This window comes from Peromyscus maniculatus, chromosome 5 (assembly GCF_049852395.1).
Source record: "Peromyscus maniculatus bairdii isolate BWxNUB_F1_BW_parent chromosome 5, HU_Pman_BW_mat_3.1, whole genome shotgun sequence".
NCBI classification, from domain to species: Eukaryota; Metazoa; Chordata; class Mammalia; order Rodentia; family Cricetidae; genus Peromyscus; species Peromyscus maniculatus.
Genome location: NC_134856.1, coordinates 38,627,375 through 38,647,739, shown reverse-complemented (window position 1 = coordinate 38,647,739; position 20,365 = coordinate 38,627,375). Strand labels below are relative to the sequence as shown.

At 49.2% G+C, this 20,365-nt stretch overlaps 1 protein-coding gene across 2 annotated transcripts in view; it reads left to right on the top strand.

Moving 5' to 3' along the window:
• Positions 1 to 20,365, top strand: part of Ranbp10 (RAN binding protein 10) — a 61,418-nt gene that overhangs the window by 37,611 nt on the left and 3,442 nt on the right. For both annotated transcript variants that reach the window (XM_006986820.4, XM_042277600.2), the window contains 10 exons: positions 5,112 to 5,279; positions 10,096 to 10,118; positions 12,210 to 12,394; positions 16,018 to 16,130; positions 17,429 to 17,537; positions 17,635 to 17,783; positions 17,961 to 18,165; positions 18,918 to 19,039; positions 19,490 to 19,635; positions 19,931 to 20,042. In XM_006986820.4, the coding sequence (XP_006986882.2) occupies positions 5,112 to 5,279; positions 10,096 to 10,118; positions 12,210 to 12,394; positions 16,018 to 16,130; positions 17,429 to 17,537; positions 17,635 to 17,783; positions 17,961 to 18,165; positions 18,918 to 19,039; positions 19,490 to 19,635; positions 19,931 to 20,042 (1,332 nt within the window). The remainder of the gene's footprint in view (positions 1 to 5,111; positions 5,280 to 10,095; positions 10,119 to 12,209; positions 12,395 to 16,017; positions 16,131 to 17,428; positions 17,538 to 17,634; positions 17,784 to 17,960; positions 18,166 to 18,917; positions 19,040 to 19,489; positions 19,636 to 19,930; positions 20,043 to 20,365) is intronic.

The window sequence follows — 20,365 nt, the reverse complement described above, 5'->3', positions numbered from 1 at the left end:
TCTTTCTGCTTTACCTACACATCATCCACCCATTAACACTCCCCAGAGCTTTGAAAGAAGCCTGTGGGAAATGAGCAGAAGCCAGACTCAGCCCTAGAGTCTGGGAGTTGAGGCCATATACCCCCATTGTACAGAACAGTGCCATCCCTGTTCCTTTACATGGTTCAGTGTCTGACAAACTCAGCTTTCCCAGGGACTCTGGGGTGTAGAAAAGTAACTCACCCAGGTTAGGCAGATGCCATTTGAGCCTAGACCTAGCCAGACCTAGCTAGACCCTCATGGGCATTTTTAGGTCTTTCCTCAACAGCAAGAATGATGACATAAACAAGATTTATTTCTTCCATTTTTTAAAAATAAATTATTTTTATTTTCTGTGCATTGGTGTCTCATCTGTCTGTGTGTCTTTGTGAGAGAACTGGAGTTACAGAAGGTTGTGAGCTGCCATGTGGGTGCTGGGAATTGAACTGGGTCCTCTGGAAGAGCAGCCAGTGTTCTTACCTGCCCAGCTGTCTCTCCAGTCCGAAACCCTCTTTTTATATAGGTGCTGACTATGTCCTCCCTTGCCCTACCCATGGCTTCTAGTTGACCCCTGGCCCTTCTCAGTGGAGGGTCCAGGAGCCTGTGGGGAGGCATACCTTACCCAGGGTCAGTAGCTACTTGCCGAGTTTTTGTTTGTTTTGTTTTTTCTCTCCCTCTTTAACATGGTGTCCATGCAGAGCCCCCTGAAGATTCTGCCCCTTTGTTACTGTCCCTTTTCGGCTGTCAGCTACCAGAGGTTCGAGGGGGCCCTGGCCCCAGATTCCCAGTTTAGATTAATGGCCATGGGAGGAGTGTGACTGCAGAGTGCTGTCTGTGATGGACGTGTTCTCCTTTACCTCACAGCATCTGCTGAAGGGAAACAAACCTCTCCTGACCTCCCGTTAGTTAGTCGGTGTTGATCCGTTGTCCACCGTGGTTCTGTCAGGTTTTTAAAGACAGTCAGTGTTATAGAGAAAGCACGTCTGCCGGACCTCTGGATGGACTGTCTCAGCACTGGTGACTACCCTTTGGGCAGCCCTACTATTGATGTCCCACATAAGGCTTGCCAGTCTTCTTAGAGCCTGAGGCTTAGGAACCCCCTGGCCAGCCCGCCCAGCACATTCCTTTCCACAACAGGCCCTGAGGGTGCAGTTCTGAGAGCCACTGGCCATGGCTCTTGAGTGCTGTGTCCTCTATAAGGCCTGTGGACACCGAGGAACAGAGCAGGCCTGGGTCTTCTGCTAGGGGACCTGTCAAGCTGTTTGTTGAGAGAGGTGGATGGTGACCCCAGCTTGCCACTGCAGAGCAAAAGGGAGCTAGAAGTCAAGAGCACCCAGGTGTGATTACTAAGCTAGTGCTCAAGGTGGTAGGAGGAAAGAACCTTACTGGAAACATTTCCTGGGGATTGTACCTCAGGCACAGTCCCACTGAATTATGCCATCCCCGAAAGAAATTCACTGAGTGAACTCAGGAGCTGAGTGGAAGAGTTGGGATTCCGACTCAAACGCTGAGGTGGTAAGATCATTTCAACCCGTGAGTTTGAGATCAGCCAGGGCAACATCGTGAGACCCCAACCGAAATAAAATCAAGTCCTCTGACCCCAAAGTCCATTGTTGAGTGGGATGTGGGAAAAGAAATGGTTTGAAGGCCCAGGCTCAGGCTAGCTTTGTGGGTAAGGCATAGGCTGGCCCTTTGTATGGGCAGCGTTGGACTGAGACCTAGTGGGCACAGCCTAGGCCCTCTCCCAGGGTTTTGACCCAATACGTTGATGATGTGGTTGACAGTAGTCTTTTCCACTGTCAGTTACTTTAAGACTAAAGCCCTTGGTGTGTTCTGGTGGATGGGCATGGCATGGGTGGGCTCCCAGAGCAATCATGCTGGAGTCCTGGCACTCCCACAGAGAATCTCTCACCTCTGGGATATCCCATGTGTGGTTTCTGGGCATGCCAAGACAATGAACCACTTCCTCAGCCACCCTGTACTTATGTGTTCGGTCTTCCCGTTTTGATGATGAGTCAGGGGAAATGGGTGGTACTGGGATTCCTAAACTGTACACATGGAGCCTCCTGGGCTGAATGTAGCTTGCCCTTCCTATGTGTTACTGGCATCTGATAATACCTGATGTGTGGCAGGGCACCCTGACATTGGCTTTTCTGTTAGGGTGCCCATGTGATCAGTTCCCTTTGAGAGCAGCAATACCTAATTTCTTTGGAGAAGGAGGAATTCTGTTAGAGTGTTGTCCCTATTTTCACAGCCCCAGCCCATCTTTCTGAATCAGACCTAATTGGACGGGACTCCCTGCAGAGCTTGACCCATACAGTAGTGCCCACCTGCCCTCTATGACCCTTGTGTCCCGCTGTCCTTTGAAGCAGCTGTCTCTAGTCTTTGTGTAGGTCTCTTTCCAAAGTGCAAAAACAACTTCGTTGATAGTCTCTCTATGTGGAGCCTCGTGTGCCAGACAGACACTCGACCACTGAGCTCCACCCTCAGTCCTATTGAACATTCTTTGAGCACCTACATGAACCAGATGTTAGGTTGTGTGGACGGAAGGATGCTCAGTAGGGTTACTTTACCCAGACAACTTCGATTGCATTAAGGAGGAGAACTTACCTCTGACCAGCTTGACCCACTGACCTCTGGAAGGACAAACGGGTGCCAGGTCTCAGGCACAGGTGTTCCTCAAGGCTCTGTATCTTTCAGCTCTGCTCCCTGCTTATTAGCTTTAGGCTCCTAAACTGACCTTCTCTATGAGGGTAGAACAGTGGCTGGGAAGGATTTTGAGAGCTGCTATCCTCCTAACTACCCGTGGAAATTTGTTTTGCTCCGATGAAATAATTGTATTCCCTTCACCCAAAATGTCTTTCTCTCTGATCTTGGCAAATAGAGCTCTGCTCAGTGTGTGAGTGTTTGCCTGGGTATGTGCTGTCTGTGCGGCACATGCAATCAGTGCCAGAAGGGCACTGGATCTCACTGCAACTGGAGCCAGAGAGCATTGTTAGCTGCCATGTGGGTGCTGACAATTGAACTCAGGTCCTCTGGAAGAGTGGTCAGTGCTCTTAACCACTGAGCCATCTCTCCAGTCTACCAGGTATTTCTTACTTACTTGATTGTTTACTTACATGTCATCAGTCTTCTCTGTTCCTTCCACATTCCACATCATCCTTGCAAACTCCCAGGAGTAGACTTTTGTTAATTATTCAGTGGCAGAGGGGATGGCACCTTGCCCTTTCCGGAAAGGAAAGTCCCGTGCTGTCTCTGCACCACCCTGCTGCTGCAGCTGCTATTCCTGAGGAAATACATAATATTCTGGGCTTTAAAAATATCTTATTTATAGCCAGGTGGTGGTGGTACATGCCTTTAATCCCAACACTCAGAGAGACAGAGGCAGGTGGTTTTCTGTGAGTTTGAGGCCAGCCTGGTCTACAGAGTGAGTTCCAGGACAGCCGGAGCTACACAGAGAAACCCTGTCTCAAAAACAAACAAACAAACAAACAAAACTTATTTATTTTTATTTTATGTATATGAGTGTTTCCCTACATGTGTATGTATATCATGTGTACAGTGCCAGGAGAGGGGAAAAGATCCTTGGAACTTGAGTTACAGCAATTGTGAGCTGCTTTGTGGGTACTGGGAACCAAACCTGGGTCCTCTGCAAGAGCAACAAGTTATCTCAACCGCTGAGCCATCTCACCAGTCCCCCACTTCTTTATTATTGTTATTATTTGACACTGTGTTTCACTGTGTAGCCAGCCTGGCTGGCCTGGAACTCTTAAATAGACCAGGCAGGCCTAGAATTCAGAGATCCACCTACCTTTCTGCCTCTGAAGTGCTGGGATTAAAGGCCTGCACCACCACATTTGGCAACATTCTCTTGTCTTGGTGGTAACACAGCTGTATATACATTTGCTGAAGTTAATTTGAATTGTACTGCTCAGATGGAAGAGGAGCCAGGAGTATAATCAGTATTATAATATGCTTAGTACAGGTGAGACCTTGGGTTCAATGGCCATCACACAAAAAGAAAAAAATGCCAAGAAAGGATTTTGTCAGATGAGGTTGAAGCAGTGGAATCTTAAGCTTGAGGCTAGCATAGACAATTTAGACCCTGTCTTAAAATACAATATAAATTAATCCCAGCACTCAGGCAGAGCCAGACGGATTTCTGGGAGTTCAAGGCCAGCTTGGTCTATAGAGCGAGTTCTAGGACAGCCAGGGCTGTTACATAGAGAAACCCTGTCTCAACAAAACAAAACAAACAAACAAAAAGACCACCACCACCAAAAACTAAATAAATAAATAAATCCATAGAAATAAAATGTAGAAAAAGGCCGGGCGGTGGTGGTGCACGCCTTTAATCCCAGCACTCGGGAGGCAGAGCCAGGTGGATCTCTGTGAGTTCGAGGCCAGCCTGGACTACCAAGTGAGTCCCAGGAGAGGCGCAAAGCTACACAGAGAAACCCTGTCTTGAAAAACCAAAAAAAAAAAAAAAAAAAAAAAAAAAAAAAAAATGTAGAAAAAGAATTAGTAGAGCTAAATGTTGAAATGCCTGCCTAGCATTCCTAAGAACCTTAGTTCAATCTCTAGTTTCACCAAAAAGAAAAGACTAAATTATTCCCAGTTAAAACACTTATATATATTTTTAACAGCTGAGCATGCTGGTACGCTCCTGGAATCCTAGCACATGGGAAATGGAGGCAGGAAGATCAGAAGTTCAAGACTAGCTTCAGCTACATAGTGAGTTTGAGGCTCTTGTGGACTTCATGAGATACTGTCTGAAAAACAAAAATAGTGCAACAACCCACCAGGATAGACTTAAGTTCTAGCCTCCTTCATGAGGCTTCCCCTTTTGCATTTGTTTTCTAGTGAGTCCTTTCCAGGTTTTGGTTCCTGCCTCAGCTCCTCAGAGGTGATGATCTGGTAGACCTGTCAGAATGTGTGTGCAGCTCAGCAAGACCATGTCCATAGGCAGCTCTGTGAAAGACCAATCTCCTGAGTGCTGGCTAAGGTGGAGCCTGGGAGTATGTATAACTGAGATCTTCAGAGCCGTCTATCAAGTACATTGTTCTCAGCTATTGCTGCTCTCTTCCCCACAGGTTGGGACAAACATTCCTATGGTTACCATGGCGATGATGGGCATTCCTTCTGCTCCTCGGGAACGGGTCAGCCCTACGGTCCCACATTCACCACAGGGGATGTGATCGGCTGTTGTGTCAACCTCATCAATGGCACCTGCTTCTACACCAAGAATGGCCATAGCCTGGGTAGGTGCATAGGAGACCTTGGAGGGTCTAGCCTGTGGAGCCACTTTGGTTGATGAGAAACTCAAAGGCAGGCCTTGAAGTCAAAGTAGTGTCATGGAGCCTCTGTACAGCTCTGGGGAACTGCAGTCCTTTCCAGCCATTGGAACCCTTTCAGGTGAATGGAAGGCAATAAGGAATTTCCACTGCTAACCCGTCCCTCCGGCAGCATTATTGGATAAGCCGAGAGTGGAGCAGTGTTCTTGTCATGATCCTGTCTTGTCTTGTCTGTAGTTCCTGATAGAGAAAAAGTTTGGGGACCCTGAGTTTAGTTTTCAGTGATTATGGTTTAGATCAGGGTTTGCATGTCTATAACGTGGCCCAGGCTTTGGCCAGTTCTTCTGATAGTGGGGTACTGAAAGTAACGGCGAGGGCTGCCAGACAGAAGGTAAAGAGACAGGAACGAGGAAAGTAGGGACGGAACTCTGGCCTGTTCACGGTTAACAAGAAGCAGCATTGACAGAATTACAAAGGAAAATTCAGAGAGAATGGGAAGAATGGGCTGGAGAAAGGGCCAGGAGAAAAGGCAAGTATCCGGTTAATCTCTAGTGATGGGTCTGAGAAATGGGAATGGATGGAGGTCCGGCAGGATAGATGGGGTGGGTGCACTTTCAAGAAGAGGAAATTGAGGAAGGAGCTGGACTAGTCGAGTGGAGGAATACAGCAGTGGGAAAGTTGGGGTCTGATGCGCTCCTTCAAAGGAGCTGTTCTCTACATGTTAGAAACTCAACTTTAGAACTTGAGCTGGATGTGATGGTGAATGCCTGTAATTCCAGCACTAGAGGGACGGAGTCAGGAAGAGCAGAAGTTCAAGGCTGTCCTCAGCTGTAGAAAGGGTTTGAGGCCAGTCTAGACTGTAAGAGCACTATACAAACAAAACCGGGTTTGGGGGAGGAAAGAGAAAGAACATGCCAGATGTGACAGATGCCTGAAATCTCAGCATTCAGGAGCTGAGGCAAGATGGTTTCTATGAGCTAAAGGCCAGCCTGAGTTATGTAACTACTCAAGGTTGTCCTGTGACTTCCACACATGCTGTGGCATATGTGTGCCCCTATTCAAATGAATACATACGTACACAAGATAAAGGGACTAGTAAATGGCCACACTGTCCCAACTTGATCCTTACCTGCTGGGTTTGCCTGCCTTGCAAGGGCCTCTGCTCTGACCATACCCTGCTTCTCCCGAGAAGAGGACCTGTAGCACCTTACTAACCAGGCCACCAAGCTTTGCAGAAATGGAAACTGGGTGCCCTGCTTCTCCTGACCATCACCTAGGAGCAGTCGCTGGTGTCCCACTGGCAAGATCTCAGGAAGGTTCTGCTCCTCACTCTGCTTCCTGACGCCAGCTGTTTCCTCACTTTGGGTTCATCTGCTGCCAGAATCCAAGGGCTCTTGTTGTATGTTCTCATTGTGTGTCCTCTCACCGCCTGTCTGCAGTTGGGCTCAGTCCTACCCCTTCATGTACTTGGCGTTCATATCCCTGTAGCTTGTCCATCCTGCTTACAGCATGGTGTCTGTTGTGGGTATAAGGCTAGGAGACTGCTATGCTGTACCTATAGTACCTGTGTGCTTAGTGCCTCCTTTGGGCGCTGTAGATGTGTGCTAGGACCACCAAAGGGCCTCAGACTCTTTGCTAGCTGGTCACCCAGGCCATTTTTGGTATTCATCTGCCTAGTGAATTCTTTTTATGGACCCTGTGCAAGACTTACTCTACGTGTTTAATTAAACTTGATGTGGTAGTACATTGCCTATTTTTTCTATCCTTTCAAAATGCTTCTATGGTCTTATTTCTTAATATTTGATGTTAATTTCAAACTTCTGTTAACCCAAAGTATGATAAACAAGTACCATTTAATGAAGATATTCATTAACATATTAGAAGAGGAAAAAGCCAAGATTTGAGTTCTGTGTATAGTTAAGCTTGCCTAGATAGACAGCAACCATTAAAAACCAGTTGTGAGCCAGGCGTTGGTGGTGCACGCCTTTAATCCCAGCACTCGGGGGGGGGGGGGGGGGGGGGGGGGGCAGAGCCAGGCGGATCTCTGTGAGTTCGAGGCCAGCCTGGGCTACCAAGTGAGCCCCAGGAAAGGCGCAATGCTACACAAAGAAACCCTGTCTCGGGAAAAAACCAGTTGTGTAGTCTGGAGATGTAGTCCAGTGGTAGAGCATTTGCCTAGATTCTTCAAGATCCTAAGTTCAATCCTTAGTATCACAAAATAAGGCAAAATAAATACAAAAAAAGCCAAAGAAAGAGGCAGTTAAGCTCTGTCAGGTTGCTCAGGCTGTAATCTCAACTTCTTGAGGCAGGGGCCTTGAAAGCTTAGGGCCAGCTAGGGCATCTTAATAAGAATCTGTCCTAAAATTAAAAAATAAAAAGAGCTGGTGGAATACTTGCCTGGCCTAGTCAAGGCCCTGGCTTCCATCCTTAATACTGGGGGGAGAAAGAATCAGGTATGTTAGCTTGAAGCTCATGTTTTACCATCTGGTCCACAAGTATATTTTTGAGACCTAACTGAAAATTAATAGGTCCTGTCTTTTACATTTTCTGGATCATGGAATTTCATGAAGTTTGAGTGATAGATATTGGTAAATCTTCCCATGTCATGTGCCATCTTATTATTATTTTTTAAAGATTTATTTATTATGTAGACAGGAGAGGGTGCCAGATCTCATTACAGATGGTTGTGAGCCACCATGTGGGTGCTGGGAATTGAAGTCAGGACCTCTGGAAGAGCAGTCAGTGCTCTTAACCTCTGAGCTATCTCTCCAGCCCCGCCATCTTATTATTATTAATATGCTTCAGCTCTAATCCCATACACTTTAGGGAATTAGAATTACATATCCTACTTCTGGCCTGCCTGGGTCTTTTCTTTGTCATAGCACTCAAGCCCTGTGTGCCATCATTCAGTATCTCTTGCTGTGCTCAGGGGCACTTGGAGGGCCAGTTGGCTTATAGCTGTTTCCCCAGTCCTGTTACTGGACCTGGCTCCTCAACAGCTTTTTATAAGATGGTAGAGACAGAGGACGGATATCTGGTCCACATGTGGTCTGTGCACTTGTAGATTCTTCTTCATGTGGTCCTGTACTGTCCCATATGGTCTTCTGTTCTCAGCTTCAGGGACCCCAGACCCTGTTCGATCCAGGGTTCTTCTTATCAGCAAGTCTGGCTATCTTGTTTGCCTGGCCTTTCTTCCTGTGGGTCTGCACAAATCTTACTGTCCTAGTAGCTTTGGTGAGGCTCACAGGGCCTCAGCAGGGAGCAGTGTTTCCTCCCACAGTGCAGTAAAGATGAGTTCTTTTCCCTGTTGTCCTGAAAGCCCTTCGAGGATTTGTCTTTCCTGGTGCTGTTGTGAGGCAGAGTTGGGCAGGTCTGAGTGCGTCAGCCTCTGTCCAGAGTGTGGCAGTTTTCCCACTGTGTAGCCCACTGTAGCCAGCTTGTTCTAGACCTCGTGGTGTGTGAAGCAGCTTTCATAGACTGTCTCATTTTTGTTTGCTTGTTTCTTTTTTTCCCTTGAGGTAAAGGGTTAGTATTACCCTTTCTTCAGATGGACTAGAGCACTTTGGGTAACTTGCCACAGGTCACATGGCAGTAACTGAGATCAGGACTCCCCCTTTTAATGTCCTCTGAGCATCTTTCTGAGCCCGGGAGTGAGTAATATCTTAGATCTCCAAGATCTCCAAGGGCAGCTTAATGAGAGGCTTCTGGTGCTGTGACTCTGACCCTATATGTGAGGCTCACAAGTGGCCTTAGGCCAGTGGAGCATAATAAGGTTTTTGACTTTCACTCATTGAAGAGCAAAGTAGCTGTGCAAAGAATGTTTTCTCTCTCTTTACCTTGGATTTTAGTCTGTGAACTAGTGTGAGAAATAATGTACACTTGCTAAGGCTGTCATCAGACTTCACTGTGCTGTTTGCCAAGTTTCTGTTTCCTTCTGGATGAGGGTTCAGAAAGTCCTTTGGGACCTTCAAGGAGTCAGTGGTTTGAATACCCCTAACGCCAAAAGCTGAGGAGTTCCAAGATGATGACAGACTATCTAAAAACGTGGTCTGTGAGGTCTTGGAAGAGGCTTCCTTGGCTCTCACATTCTGATGCACTACTCTAAGGATATTGCTCAGGTCTCCTGATAAGTTTAGGGTTGCATGACCTCCACCCTTACTGCAGCTCAAAAGTGAAGTCTCTAGAGATGCCTTTCCCACTCCTGCAGGAGGGTTTGCACAGGCCATTGTCAGCCAGCGCTTGGATAGTAAGATAATAAGGAGCTTCTGAGGACCTGGAACCAGACAAGCAGCTGCCACCCTCCCTGCCTGCCCTTCTCTGTCAGCTTGGACTGTTAGACTCAGACCAGGACTGTGCAGATCCACCACTACCGACATCTCAGTGACCAGAGCAAGGCCTTTAACCTCGGACGCTTCTTTTCCTTGCCTGTAAGTGGGAGAATGAAGAGAATGCCTGGTCCAAGGAAGTGACATGAGGAGTGGATCAGGTAATAGATGATGCAGGGTGAGAGCACACAGTAGGTTTCTATGAAGACCTTTTAGATCAAAAGGCTTGAACAGCTTTAGGTGATACATTACTAGGTAGAAAAACTGTAGGCAATTAATTACCTAAGGTTCTGGTTTCCCTTTTGGTTGGATTATCCAGCAAGAGGAGGGCCCAGGCCTAAAACTACCAGGGCCGCCTAGTACATGTTTGGCCACCATCTGCACCTCGAGTTCACGGAGGCATGGAGACCAAGGCATCCCTGTCTAATGGCCTAATCATTGTCCTTTCCTCCCCGCAGGTATAGCCTTCACAGATCTCCCGGTAAGTACTACTCATGGGTCTTCCTCCTCCTGGGCTGTTGGGCTGCCTGGGGTGGGTGGTGGTACCTGCAAGTGCAGGCTGTGGAGTCTGGCCCTTTCCCCAAGCAGGGATGTGTGGTGTGCTGCCAGCTTGAGGGTGCCAGTAGGGGTTACCTGCTGGCCGTCCTCTCTTCAGCGAGGCCTGGTCTTCCTCCACGTCTCTTAGCAGGTGACAGAAATTTGTGGCATTTTCTAAGGCAGTTGTGGTGGGTGGGGATAAGGGAAAGGTGGTAGAATGAGGGTAACCCCATGGCACAGGCTGATCTGAATCAGATACTTCCAGCCAGTGAACTGGGGTGTGGCATATAGAGATTGCTCCTGAACTTTTAGGAACCAGGTCTTTATACAGGTCCATCAGAGATCCCTGAGGAAAGCCAGCACCCCTGGAAACTTTAGAATACTACCATTCAGGGTTCCCCTAAGCCTGGGAGATGAGTTGTAGAGGCTTTTCTCTCCTTAGAAAGGGATGGGGTTTCCTGTCAGCTTAGTTTGGGGCTCTCGGTCCCATTACTTTACTGAGTGGTTCAGGCATTGTCATATGCAGGGCCTTCACCCAAAGTGTTGGGAGCCTGCATGGGTCTGTGTGCCCTGGCTGGTTCTGAGAAGGACAAGTTTCTTGACTTTGGTGGCTGCTTTAGGATCCTGGGTATCCCACTTTGCCCCGAGAAGTGTATTTGTGATCTGAGGGGCCTCTGAATCTTAACTGCAGTACCCACAGTCATGTTTGAAATTCCTGTCTATGTATCAGAATCCTTCTTCCTACCTGGAGGCCCCACAAAGGGGCTGTTGTCCTAGGCAAAGGGAGCAGACTTAGAAGAATTCTGACTCTGGCTGGGGAAGCATCTAGGTATGGAGACATGACATGAAGTGAACAGACGTGAGTGTGGACAGTGTGCTGTCACGTGCTGGAAAGACTGGGAGATGTCCCTGTGGGCTTTGCCTGCGGTGTAGAAGATGGAGGAGAAGAAGGGAAGTAGAGTCTGTGGGTTTAGACCTCATGGTGGGCTGACCCTCGTGTGCCCAGAAACATGAAGTACTTGTCAATGACCTGAGGGTGCAAGGGGAGAGGGCTCGAGGGAGTCAGAGGTGGTGGGGCACACCTGAAATCCTAGCATTTAGGAGGTGGAGGCAGCAGGGCCAGTTCAAGGTCATCAATTACATAGTGAGTTCGAGGCCAAAAGGGCTATGTGAGACCCTACACACACACACACACACCCCCACACACACACACAGGGTTTCTCTGTGTAGCTTTGGAGCCTGTCCGGGATCTCACTTTGTAGACTAGACTGGCCTCAGACTCACAGAGATCAACTTGAGAGACCCTTTCTTTAAAAAAAAAAAAAGTGGATGGGGTTCCTGGGGAAATGGTGTCTAGTGGCATGGGGAGGAGGTGGGTGAAGCTTTGGGCATTGGCATTAGGAGCCACAGGAGGCACTGAATGAGGGAGGACGTGACCTGACTAGATCTAGTCATGGAAGTGGGTAGTATAAGCAGAGAGCTCCATACATCACTGGCCAGAAGGCCTCTGCTGAGTAAGCCTCTCACAGGAAGAGGAGCGGCCTCTCTCTCCATTACCAACTCTAGAAGCGATTCACCAAATCCTTTGGCTATTCTATGTTCCTCATTTCCTGTGTCACCCCATCCCCTCACGGACCTTTTCTTGGTGGCCAAGGCCATCCTTGGCCCTGCATCTCTTTCTGGGAGAAGCCATAGGCCACCCGTAGCACATTTTTATTAGTATGTGTGTGGTGGTGTGCAGTCCTGGATGCTACTGTGTACCTTGGCCAGAGGCCCTGGGGACACAGTGGCCTTTGATGCAGAACAGAAGACTTTCCATGCTGAGCCGTGCTTGCTTTTCTTTTTCTTCTCTCTTGAAGCTTTTGGAGTAGTTTTTCTGCTAGGGAGGTAGACAGAATGCGATCGATCCCTGCTGCCTCTGGCATGCTACTCTCTTCTAGCCCTAGTATTGGCTCGTGGGAATCATGGAAGTAAAGAGAAGCCCTGCAGCCCTGCTGCTCTCAGGGGCTTGACTGACATTCATTCTCCTCCTCAGGCCAACCTCTACCCCACCGTAGGCCTGCAGACTCCTGGGGAGATTGTGGATGCCAACTTTGGGCAGCAGCCCTTCCTGTTCGACATTGAGGACTATATGCGGGAATGGCGTGCCAAAGTCCAGGGCACCGTCCACGGCTTCCCCATCAGTGCCCGGCTTGGCGAGTGGCAGGCGGTGCTGCAGAAGTGAGTGTTGTCCCCTCTCCCCTAGGCCTCATGGTACTGTAGGCCTATGCAGTCCTGCAGATGCTGCTAACAATTCCAGCTGCTGCTCCCTCTCATCAGCGGCTGTCTCCCTCTTTGTACTTTGGAGCTGCTCCTAGTTAACCTTGCTGGGACTGGAGTGAAGACTCGGTGGTTCAGAGCACACGGTACTCTTGTAGAAGACCTGAGTTCAGTGCCCAGCACCCGTGTCAGGGGCCTCCCAACCACTTGTAACTCCAGCTCCAGGAGATCTGACATCTCCAGCCTCTCTCAGTCGCACAAACCCACACATACACCGAAGACATACATACAATTAAAAATAATAACAGGTTAAAAAAACAAACCTTCCCCTCAGGCAGCTCACAAGGCTCCTGTGTGTAAGATCACTAGCACAGGGCAGGTGTGGTGGTTGCACGCCTTTAGTCCCAGCAGTCGGGAGGCAGAGGCAAGCAGATTTCTCAGTTTGAGGCCAGCCTGGGCTACAGAGCAAGTTCTAGGATAGCCAGGATTACATAGAGAAGCCCTGTCTCAAAAAAAACCATTAAAAATAAAATCTATATTGCCATACTTTGGCTTGAGATCACTTCCCAGGGTCAGCATCCTGCTAAGTATCCCTGTGTCCGTGGCAGAGCAGTATCAGGAAGTCTTCCTTAGGATCAGCCTTGGCTAGTTAATGTCTGAATTGTCTTGGAAGCCAGTGTTGCTGAGATCTAACAGGGGCCCAAGTTTGGGTCTTTATTTCACTAGCCAACTGCATACCTGGGTGAAGCAGTGACCATTACACCTGTTAGGAGGTGGATGTGAGCTTGGCGCCCAAGGGTATGGAAGGGCTTGGCTTCTGCTAACCTTGATCATTGTTCTGCAAAGGCACCAGGGGGCCAGGGGTAGGAGTGGGTTCTCATCCAGTCTCAGTTGGTCTCTAGCCCCCACCTCCCCAAACCCTCACCCTGGCCTTTCTCCTTAGTTCTCTTTCTCTTGTGTTACTGGAAATTGAACTGAGAGCTTTGTGTATGCTAGGAAAGCACTGTCACAGAGCCACATCCCCAGTATTCAGCCTTCTTTTCTTGAGGGATTGACTAAGGTAGACTCAAGGAAGGGCTGAGATACAGGTAGCCAGACCTGGGAATAACAGCATAACTATCTCTGGTTTCCAGCCCAGCAGCTGAGAAGTGCTTCCTTAAAGGCCAGAGCAATGCCATTCTCCACAATATACTTGCCGGTTGGGCAGGAGAAGAGGTGGAGTTACTTTCAGGGTCGGGCACAGCACATGGATGTTTTGTTTATGTGTATGTATCCATGGTGCCTGTATGTGTCCTATGCAGCATTTGCCGAGACCTGCGTATAACTTGTGTTCTGTTATTCACATAGCTTTATTTTATAAAATTGGCAGTGGCTAGGTTATGTTAGAGATAGATTTGTCTCAGCTTCATGTCTGACTGGCTTCCCCTGGTGAGACTCAGGTATTATCATTCTCCCCTTCCCTCCTCCCTCTGTGACAGGAGTAGAACCCAGGTCCTCATGCATGCTAGGCAGCCACAGGACTGCTGACCTGAATCCCCAGCCCTGTTTCTTTTGCTGGGATAAGTAACCCTTTCATAATAAAGAAATTTACATATATACAGGGCTAGAGAGATGGCTAAGAGGTTAAGGGCACTTGCTGCTTTTGTAGAGAACTGTGTTTGGTTCCCAGAATCCACATACAGCTCACAACCATTTGTAACTCTAGTCCCACAGGATTTGATACTCTTCTGTATTAATCAGGCACCAGGCATACACACAGTACATATGCATACATGAAGGCAAACACTCAAATACATATAATAATAATAATAATAATAATAATAATAATAATAATAATAATAAAATAAATGCTTAAAATTACTTCCTTGGTGTCCTCTAAAGCAGTGTTTTTTGTTTTGTTTTTTTCAAGACAAGGTTTCTCTGTGTAGCCCTGCCTGTCTCAGAACTCACTCTGTAGACCAGGTTGGCCTCGAACTCAGAGATCCACCTGCTTCTGCCTCCTGAGTGCTGGGATTAAAGGCATGAACCACCACTGACCGGCTAAACAGTATTCTTAAGTCAAAGAAGCTATATTTTATTTATTGATTTTTATTTTCTATGAATTAGTGCTTTGCCTGCAGTTGTATTATGTGGGTTGTGTGTGTGTCTGGTGCTTGTGGAGACCAGAAGAGGGCATTTGATCCCCTGGACCTGGAGTTACAGATGGTTCTGAGCCACTATGTGAGCGCTGGGAACCAAACCCAGGTCCTCTGCAAGAGCAGTCAGTGCTCTTAAACCACTGAGCCGTATCTCCAGCCCCAAGAAAGTACATTTTAGAGGTATCTGCTGTTCATGTGGGCTCATCTGAACCATGTTTTTTTTTTTTTTTTCCAAAATACATTGCTCTTTTGTTTATGATCAAATGCCAAGCATTTTGTTTGTATTACCTTTTTTTTTTTTTTTCCTCCGCGATAGGGTTTCTCTCTTTTGGTGCCTGACCTGGATCTCGCTCTTTAGACCAGGCTGGTCTAAAACTCACAGAGATCCACCTGGCTCTGCCTCCCTGGTGCTGGGATTAAAGGCGTGCGCCACCACCGCCTGGCTGTTTGTATTCTTATTTGTTACTTAAAACATAAGAAGAAAAACAGCCAAAGTTGCACACAGCCTCAGAACATTTCCCATACATCTCCCATCCACATGAGTCATAAGAGCTCATCTTTGTACATGTACACATATGCATACATATAGCACTGCTCAGCCAGCTTTAGATGGGGTTAAATCGTTGTACATTATGCCCTTCCACAAAGATTGTGCTCCTATTGGCCATGCCGTGCCTGTCCCCAGCAAAATAAGCCTGATATCATGAATTCTTGGGCGCTTGATACATGGTATGTCGTGGAGTTAATTTGGACCATAGATTAATCTCCTATCACTCTAGAGCAGTGGCTCTCAAACTTCCTAATGCTGCGACCCTTAAATACAGTTCCTCATGTTGCTACTTTATAACTACAGATGTGCTACTGTTATGAATCCCAATGTAAATATCCCATATGCAGGATATCTGATGTGTGGACCCCAGAGGGGTTGAGAACTGCTGCTTGAAGCCAGTGCTGCCAGCTGGCAGGCTCACTGGGGATAAGGATCCTTCTGCCTAGAACAGGCAGCCCCGAGTACCACCCTGCCTTTCTCACTATTTGCTTAAGTTTAGTACTTCTGTCAAGTGTGGGTGTGCCGGGCAACCTCTGTGTCCTGGCAACTGCCACACTGTTGCCATTTTAGGCAGCCCTGAGGTAAACTCATTGACCAGATCTGGACTTGCTGCAGTCTACTAGAAGGCAGCCATTTCTGTGAGATTGAGGGCAACAGATCTCAGAGAACCGTAGCCACTCCTGTGACCTGTGAGCACAGAGGTGACAGTCCCTCTCCTGCCAACAGAAGGAGTACTTGAGGGAAGTTTTCACTTTCTTCATCCACTTCCAGGTCACACCTTCAAGGTATATTTAGGGGAGTCCTCAGGTATATGTAGTTCGTCCCCCTTCAGTGCTCTATGGGAAATGTGGTTCTTGAGTGTTACCTTGAGCTCTTTTTTTTTTTTTTTTTTCTAGCATGGTCTCATCTTACCTGGTGCATCATGGGTATTGTGCCACAGCCACGGCTTTTGCCCGAATGACTGAAACCACGATTCAAGAAGAACAGGCATCCATAAAGAACAGACAAAGTAAGGTTAATTTTTCTCTCCCTATGGCTCCTTACCTGCCCCCAATCTGTCGCTTACTTCTGTTAGCCTGTCAAAAGTCTAGTCCAACCCTGTCCTTAGCATCCTGGAGACCAGCTTGCGTGTTCCAGTGCTTGCTCCTGTCCTCCTTTCAAGATACAACTGCCACATGGGCAGCCAGTGGCCCCAGAAGGTCTCAGAGCAGCGTCCCTAACGTAACACACTTGAAAGTCAGGTACAGGCCTAGTCCTGGCATGACAGAACTCTGTTCCTCCATGTTAGTTTCCTCTCCCTGCCCCCTGAATCCTGGGTTCTACTTGGCCTCCTATTCGTGATCTTCCAAAAGGAATGTTTGGGTTTTACTGCACACCACCTTGTCTTTCCCATCGCTTACTCAAGTTTAATCGTTCTGCTTGTTCTTGGCCAGAGAGAGGACTCGGTGCTCAGACAGGGTGAAGCTGATGCTCTCTGGCTGTTGTCATACTATCTCCCTGCTCCCTACATCTGGTCCTACCCTTTGCAGACACCCTATTCTTTCTTGACCAAAGGCAGCTCTCCTGGCATTCTGTGTGTTTGGAACCCTTTCCTGGAAGGAGGGATAGGATAGAGAACAGAACCCACAGAGTATAAGATAGGAGGAGAGGAGAATGTGGGTGAGTGGATATATTTTTATGAATGTGCCTGTGAGTGCCCACCTTTGTCTGAGCCCATCCTCTCCGTGCCTGGGTCTGGGTCTGGGTCCTCTAGAGAAGTTGTGCTCAACCAGACAGATGGAAAGGTGTCCTGTCCTAGAGGTGGAGTCTACAAATGAGAGAAGTCATTCGCAGCAAGAGGCATCAGGTCCTAGGGCAAGAGTGGGAAGGGAGCAGCAAGATGCTGCTGGCCAGAGAAGTGCCGTCATCAGAGACGCCAGTGTGAGGTAGACTACCTCTTCTCCCAGTGCGGAGCACACTGCAGCATCTACACATTGTCAAGATGTGGACCTTAGCCCGAGATCGCGATCGCACAGCCAGGGTTCTCCTCACTAGCTAGCTCCCTGGCTTCTTGTGCCCTGCAGGAGCAGACTTCCAGAACTTCACTACCCCTAGGCTGTGAGTTCTTGTTCTCCCCTCATATTTTTGAAGACTCCATGACAGCTGACCCAAAGCAGCCTCTGCTGTAGTCCTGAGCAACCAAGTTCTCCCAGCCTTTTCTGTGAGCTTCTCCAGCTAGCAGCATGCCAAGAGCCAGCCCACCTGACTTCAGGCCAGGGATGTGGAGGGGATCTCAGCCCTTACTCACAGCCATGCTCTTCTCTACAGAAATCCAGAAGCTGGTGTTGGAAGGCCGGGTGGGTGAAGCTATTGAAACAACCCAACGCTTCTACCCCGGGCTGCTGGAGCACAACCCCAACCTGCTCTTTATGCTCAAGTAAGTCAGGGTTGCAGTTCCAGAGCCTGGCCCTCGGCTTGCACAGGAGTCCCCAGCCTGGGCCGGGCCAGAGCGTCAGTGCTCCGCTCCCTCACAGGTGCCGACAGTTTGTGGAGATGGTGAACGGCACCGACAGTGAGGTCCGCAGCCTGAGCTCCCGAAGCCCCAAGTCCCAGGACAGCTACCCTGGCTCCCCCAGCCTCAGCCCCCGGCACGGCCCTGGTAGTTCCCACATGCACAACACAGGTCAGCCCTTCTTCAGAGTTCTCTGGGATGAGCTGGTGTGGAGAAGAAGGGCCGCCCCACCTACCTTTCCTTGTGGTGGACTGGACCGACTGCTGGATTGGGTGGAGGGGAAAAGGCCGCTCCGGCAGTCCTGAGGGCCCACTGTGACCCGCCTTCTCTGACCCACCCGGCTTCTAGGAGCAGACAGTCCCAGCTGCAGCAATGGCGTTGCTTCCGCCAAGAACAAACAGAACCACAGTAAATACCCCGCACCCAGCTCCTCCTCCTCGTCCTCGTCCTCCTCGTCCTCCTCTTCCCCGTCCTCCATCAATTACTCCGAGTCCAACTCAACAGACTCCACCAAGTCCCAGCCCCACAGCAGTACCAGTAACCAGGAGACCAGGTGCCTGTCTTGCTCCTCTCTCTCCACTTCTGTCCTGTGCCCACTGGACCCACCACTGGGCGGTCTCCTTTGAAATGCTGCCTGCTGCCCTTTACCCTCGAGTCTGTCGTAGGTCTTGTCAGGACTGCAGCCTCTTGAAAGGTCAGGCCGAACACTGGTTCTGGCTTTTGTCCCTATTCAAGACATAGCGGTCAGTTCCCTTGACCCTGCCAGACTTAAGAACATGGTGGCCTACACAGGGACTCCTTCTCCAAGGAGGCTGGGCCTGTTAGAACCCCTAGGGTCTACAGTTCAGGAGTTTTTTATGAAATCAGGCTCATGGATAGCCACGTGGCCTGGGCTGTAGGCTGCAGCTCCAAATGGCTTTCAGCAGGTCCTGGGCATGCCTAAATGCTGACCTTAGTTTGGGTCCCTGCCAAGGCCTCAGAGATACCCAATCAGTTCAGTTGGTAGGGAAAAGAGGGAAATATTGAAGAGGTGTGTCAACTCAGAAGAGAGCTACTGAGAGGAGTCACGGGCAGCTTTGGGACAAGAATAGGAATCCTTAACAAGCACCTGGAGATGACTGTGGTGAGGCTGAGATCTGGAGCCCTAAGGCCTGGGTTATCTCTCCTCTCATGCTCCTGCAGTCCTTCAGTTTGATGCCTTTGTAGGACCCATTATGGTCCCTCAGGTAAACTCCTTCGGTTTACCTGAGCGATGGTAAGCAAAGCCTGGACAGAGGCCCGACTCATCTCCACTCTTCTCTCCAGTGACAGTGAGATGGAGATGGAGGCGGAACACTACCCCAATGGTGTGTTGGAAAGCATATCCACGCGCATCGTCAACGGTGCCTACAAGCATGAAGACCTGCAGACAGATGAGTCCAGCATGGGTAGGTACTGTTCCTTAGTATGACCCAGCCCCTCTGGTCCTTGAGAGGGCCACATACAGTCCTAATGCCCACTTCCTCTTCAGAGGGCTAAGATGGCAGACTCTGGCAGCTTGAGAGACTGCAGCTGGACTGAGTCAGCCACTTTCTTAGTCATTCCTGGATGCGTCCTTAAGGTGGCTTCCAGTGTGAAGGAAGGGCCATGTCTGTTGCCAAGACCCTTCAAAGGCCACAGGGAGTTTGAGAATGTGTCCTCATCAGCTCCGTGCAGGGTGGGAAGGGGGGGTTTCCAAGCCTTGCCCCACCCCTGGTCTGTGCCAGCTGGACGGAGCTGCTCCACCTGCTGGCTCTCCGAGCCCTTGCCTGCCTTTGGCAGAAGCTGTAGCTTCACGGGGCCCTCCTCTTCTTCCCTCTCCGCCCTCTAATGTGTTTTCTGCTGATCTCTGGGTGCAGACGATGGGCATCCACGGCGGCAGCTCTGCGGGGGCAACCAGGCCGCCACAGAGAGGATCATCCTGTTCGGCCGGGAGCTGCAAGCATTGAGTGAGCAGCTGGGCCGAGAGTACGGCAAGAATTTGGCCCACACGGAGATGCTGCAGGTAAAGGATAAGCCAGGTCCTCACACAGAGCACTTTCCCATTTGTGCCGGGGCTCTGGGAACATCTAGGGGCAGCGGTAATAGGCCAGAACGGGCTCTAGTTATGTCTGCTGTGGAATTTGGGGTGTGTAGGGTGTTCCCCCCATTCCAAGATCTAAGGAGGGTCTATCTTTGCCTGACTCTCTAGTCCAGGTATATTGAGCTCTCCCTGGGCCCCATGCAGTCTTCTGACCTCCTCTGGAGCTATGGGAATATGTAGAGTGCTACATTGCTCTCATGGATGCTCTGTCCCTTAGGATGCCTTTAGCCTACTAGCATATTCAGACCCCTGGAGCTGCCCAGTTGGCCATCAGCTTGACCCCATCCAGAGGGAGCCTGTGTGTGCTGCTCTCAACAGCGCCATTTTAGGTGAGTGCATCTAATGAAAGCAAAAGTTAACCTGTGAGTGTGGGTGGCCACCTTCCCTCTTCCTAGAAATAGTATCAAGATGGGCATAGGGAACCTGACCTAACTCCCTCTGCCCAACTGAGTTGGCCCGCTAGTTCATGGCCATGGGCCAGGCCAACTTACTTGCTCTAGAGAAGGCCAAGGTCCTCAGATTCCTATCATGAATGCAGGGCCATGGCCGGTGGCTAGAACACTCAGACAATAAACACTGTTCCAAGAGTTCTGTCCATACCTCTAACCTCTAGGGAACTTTGACCTGCGCCCAAGTCCTTGACTAGGCATTG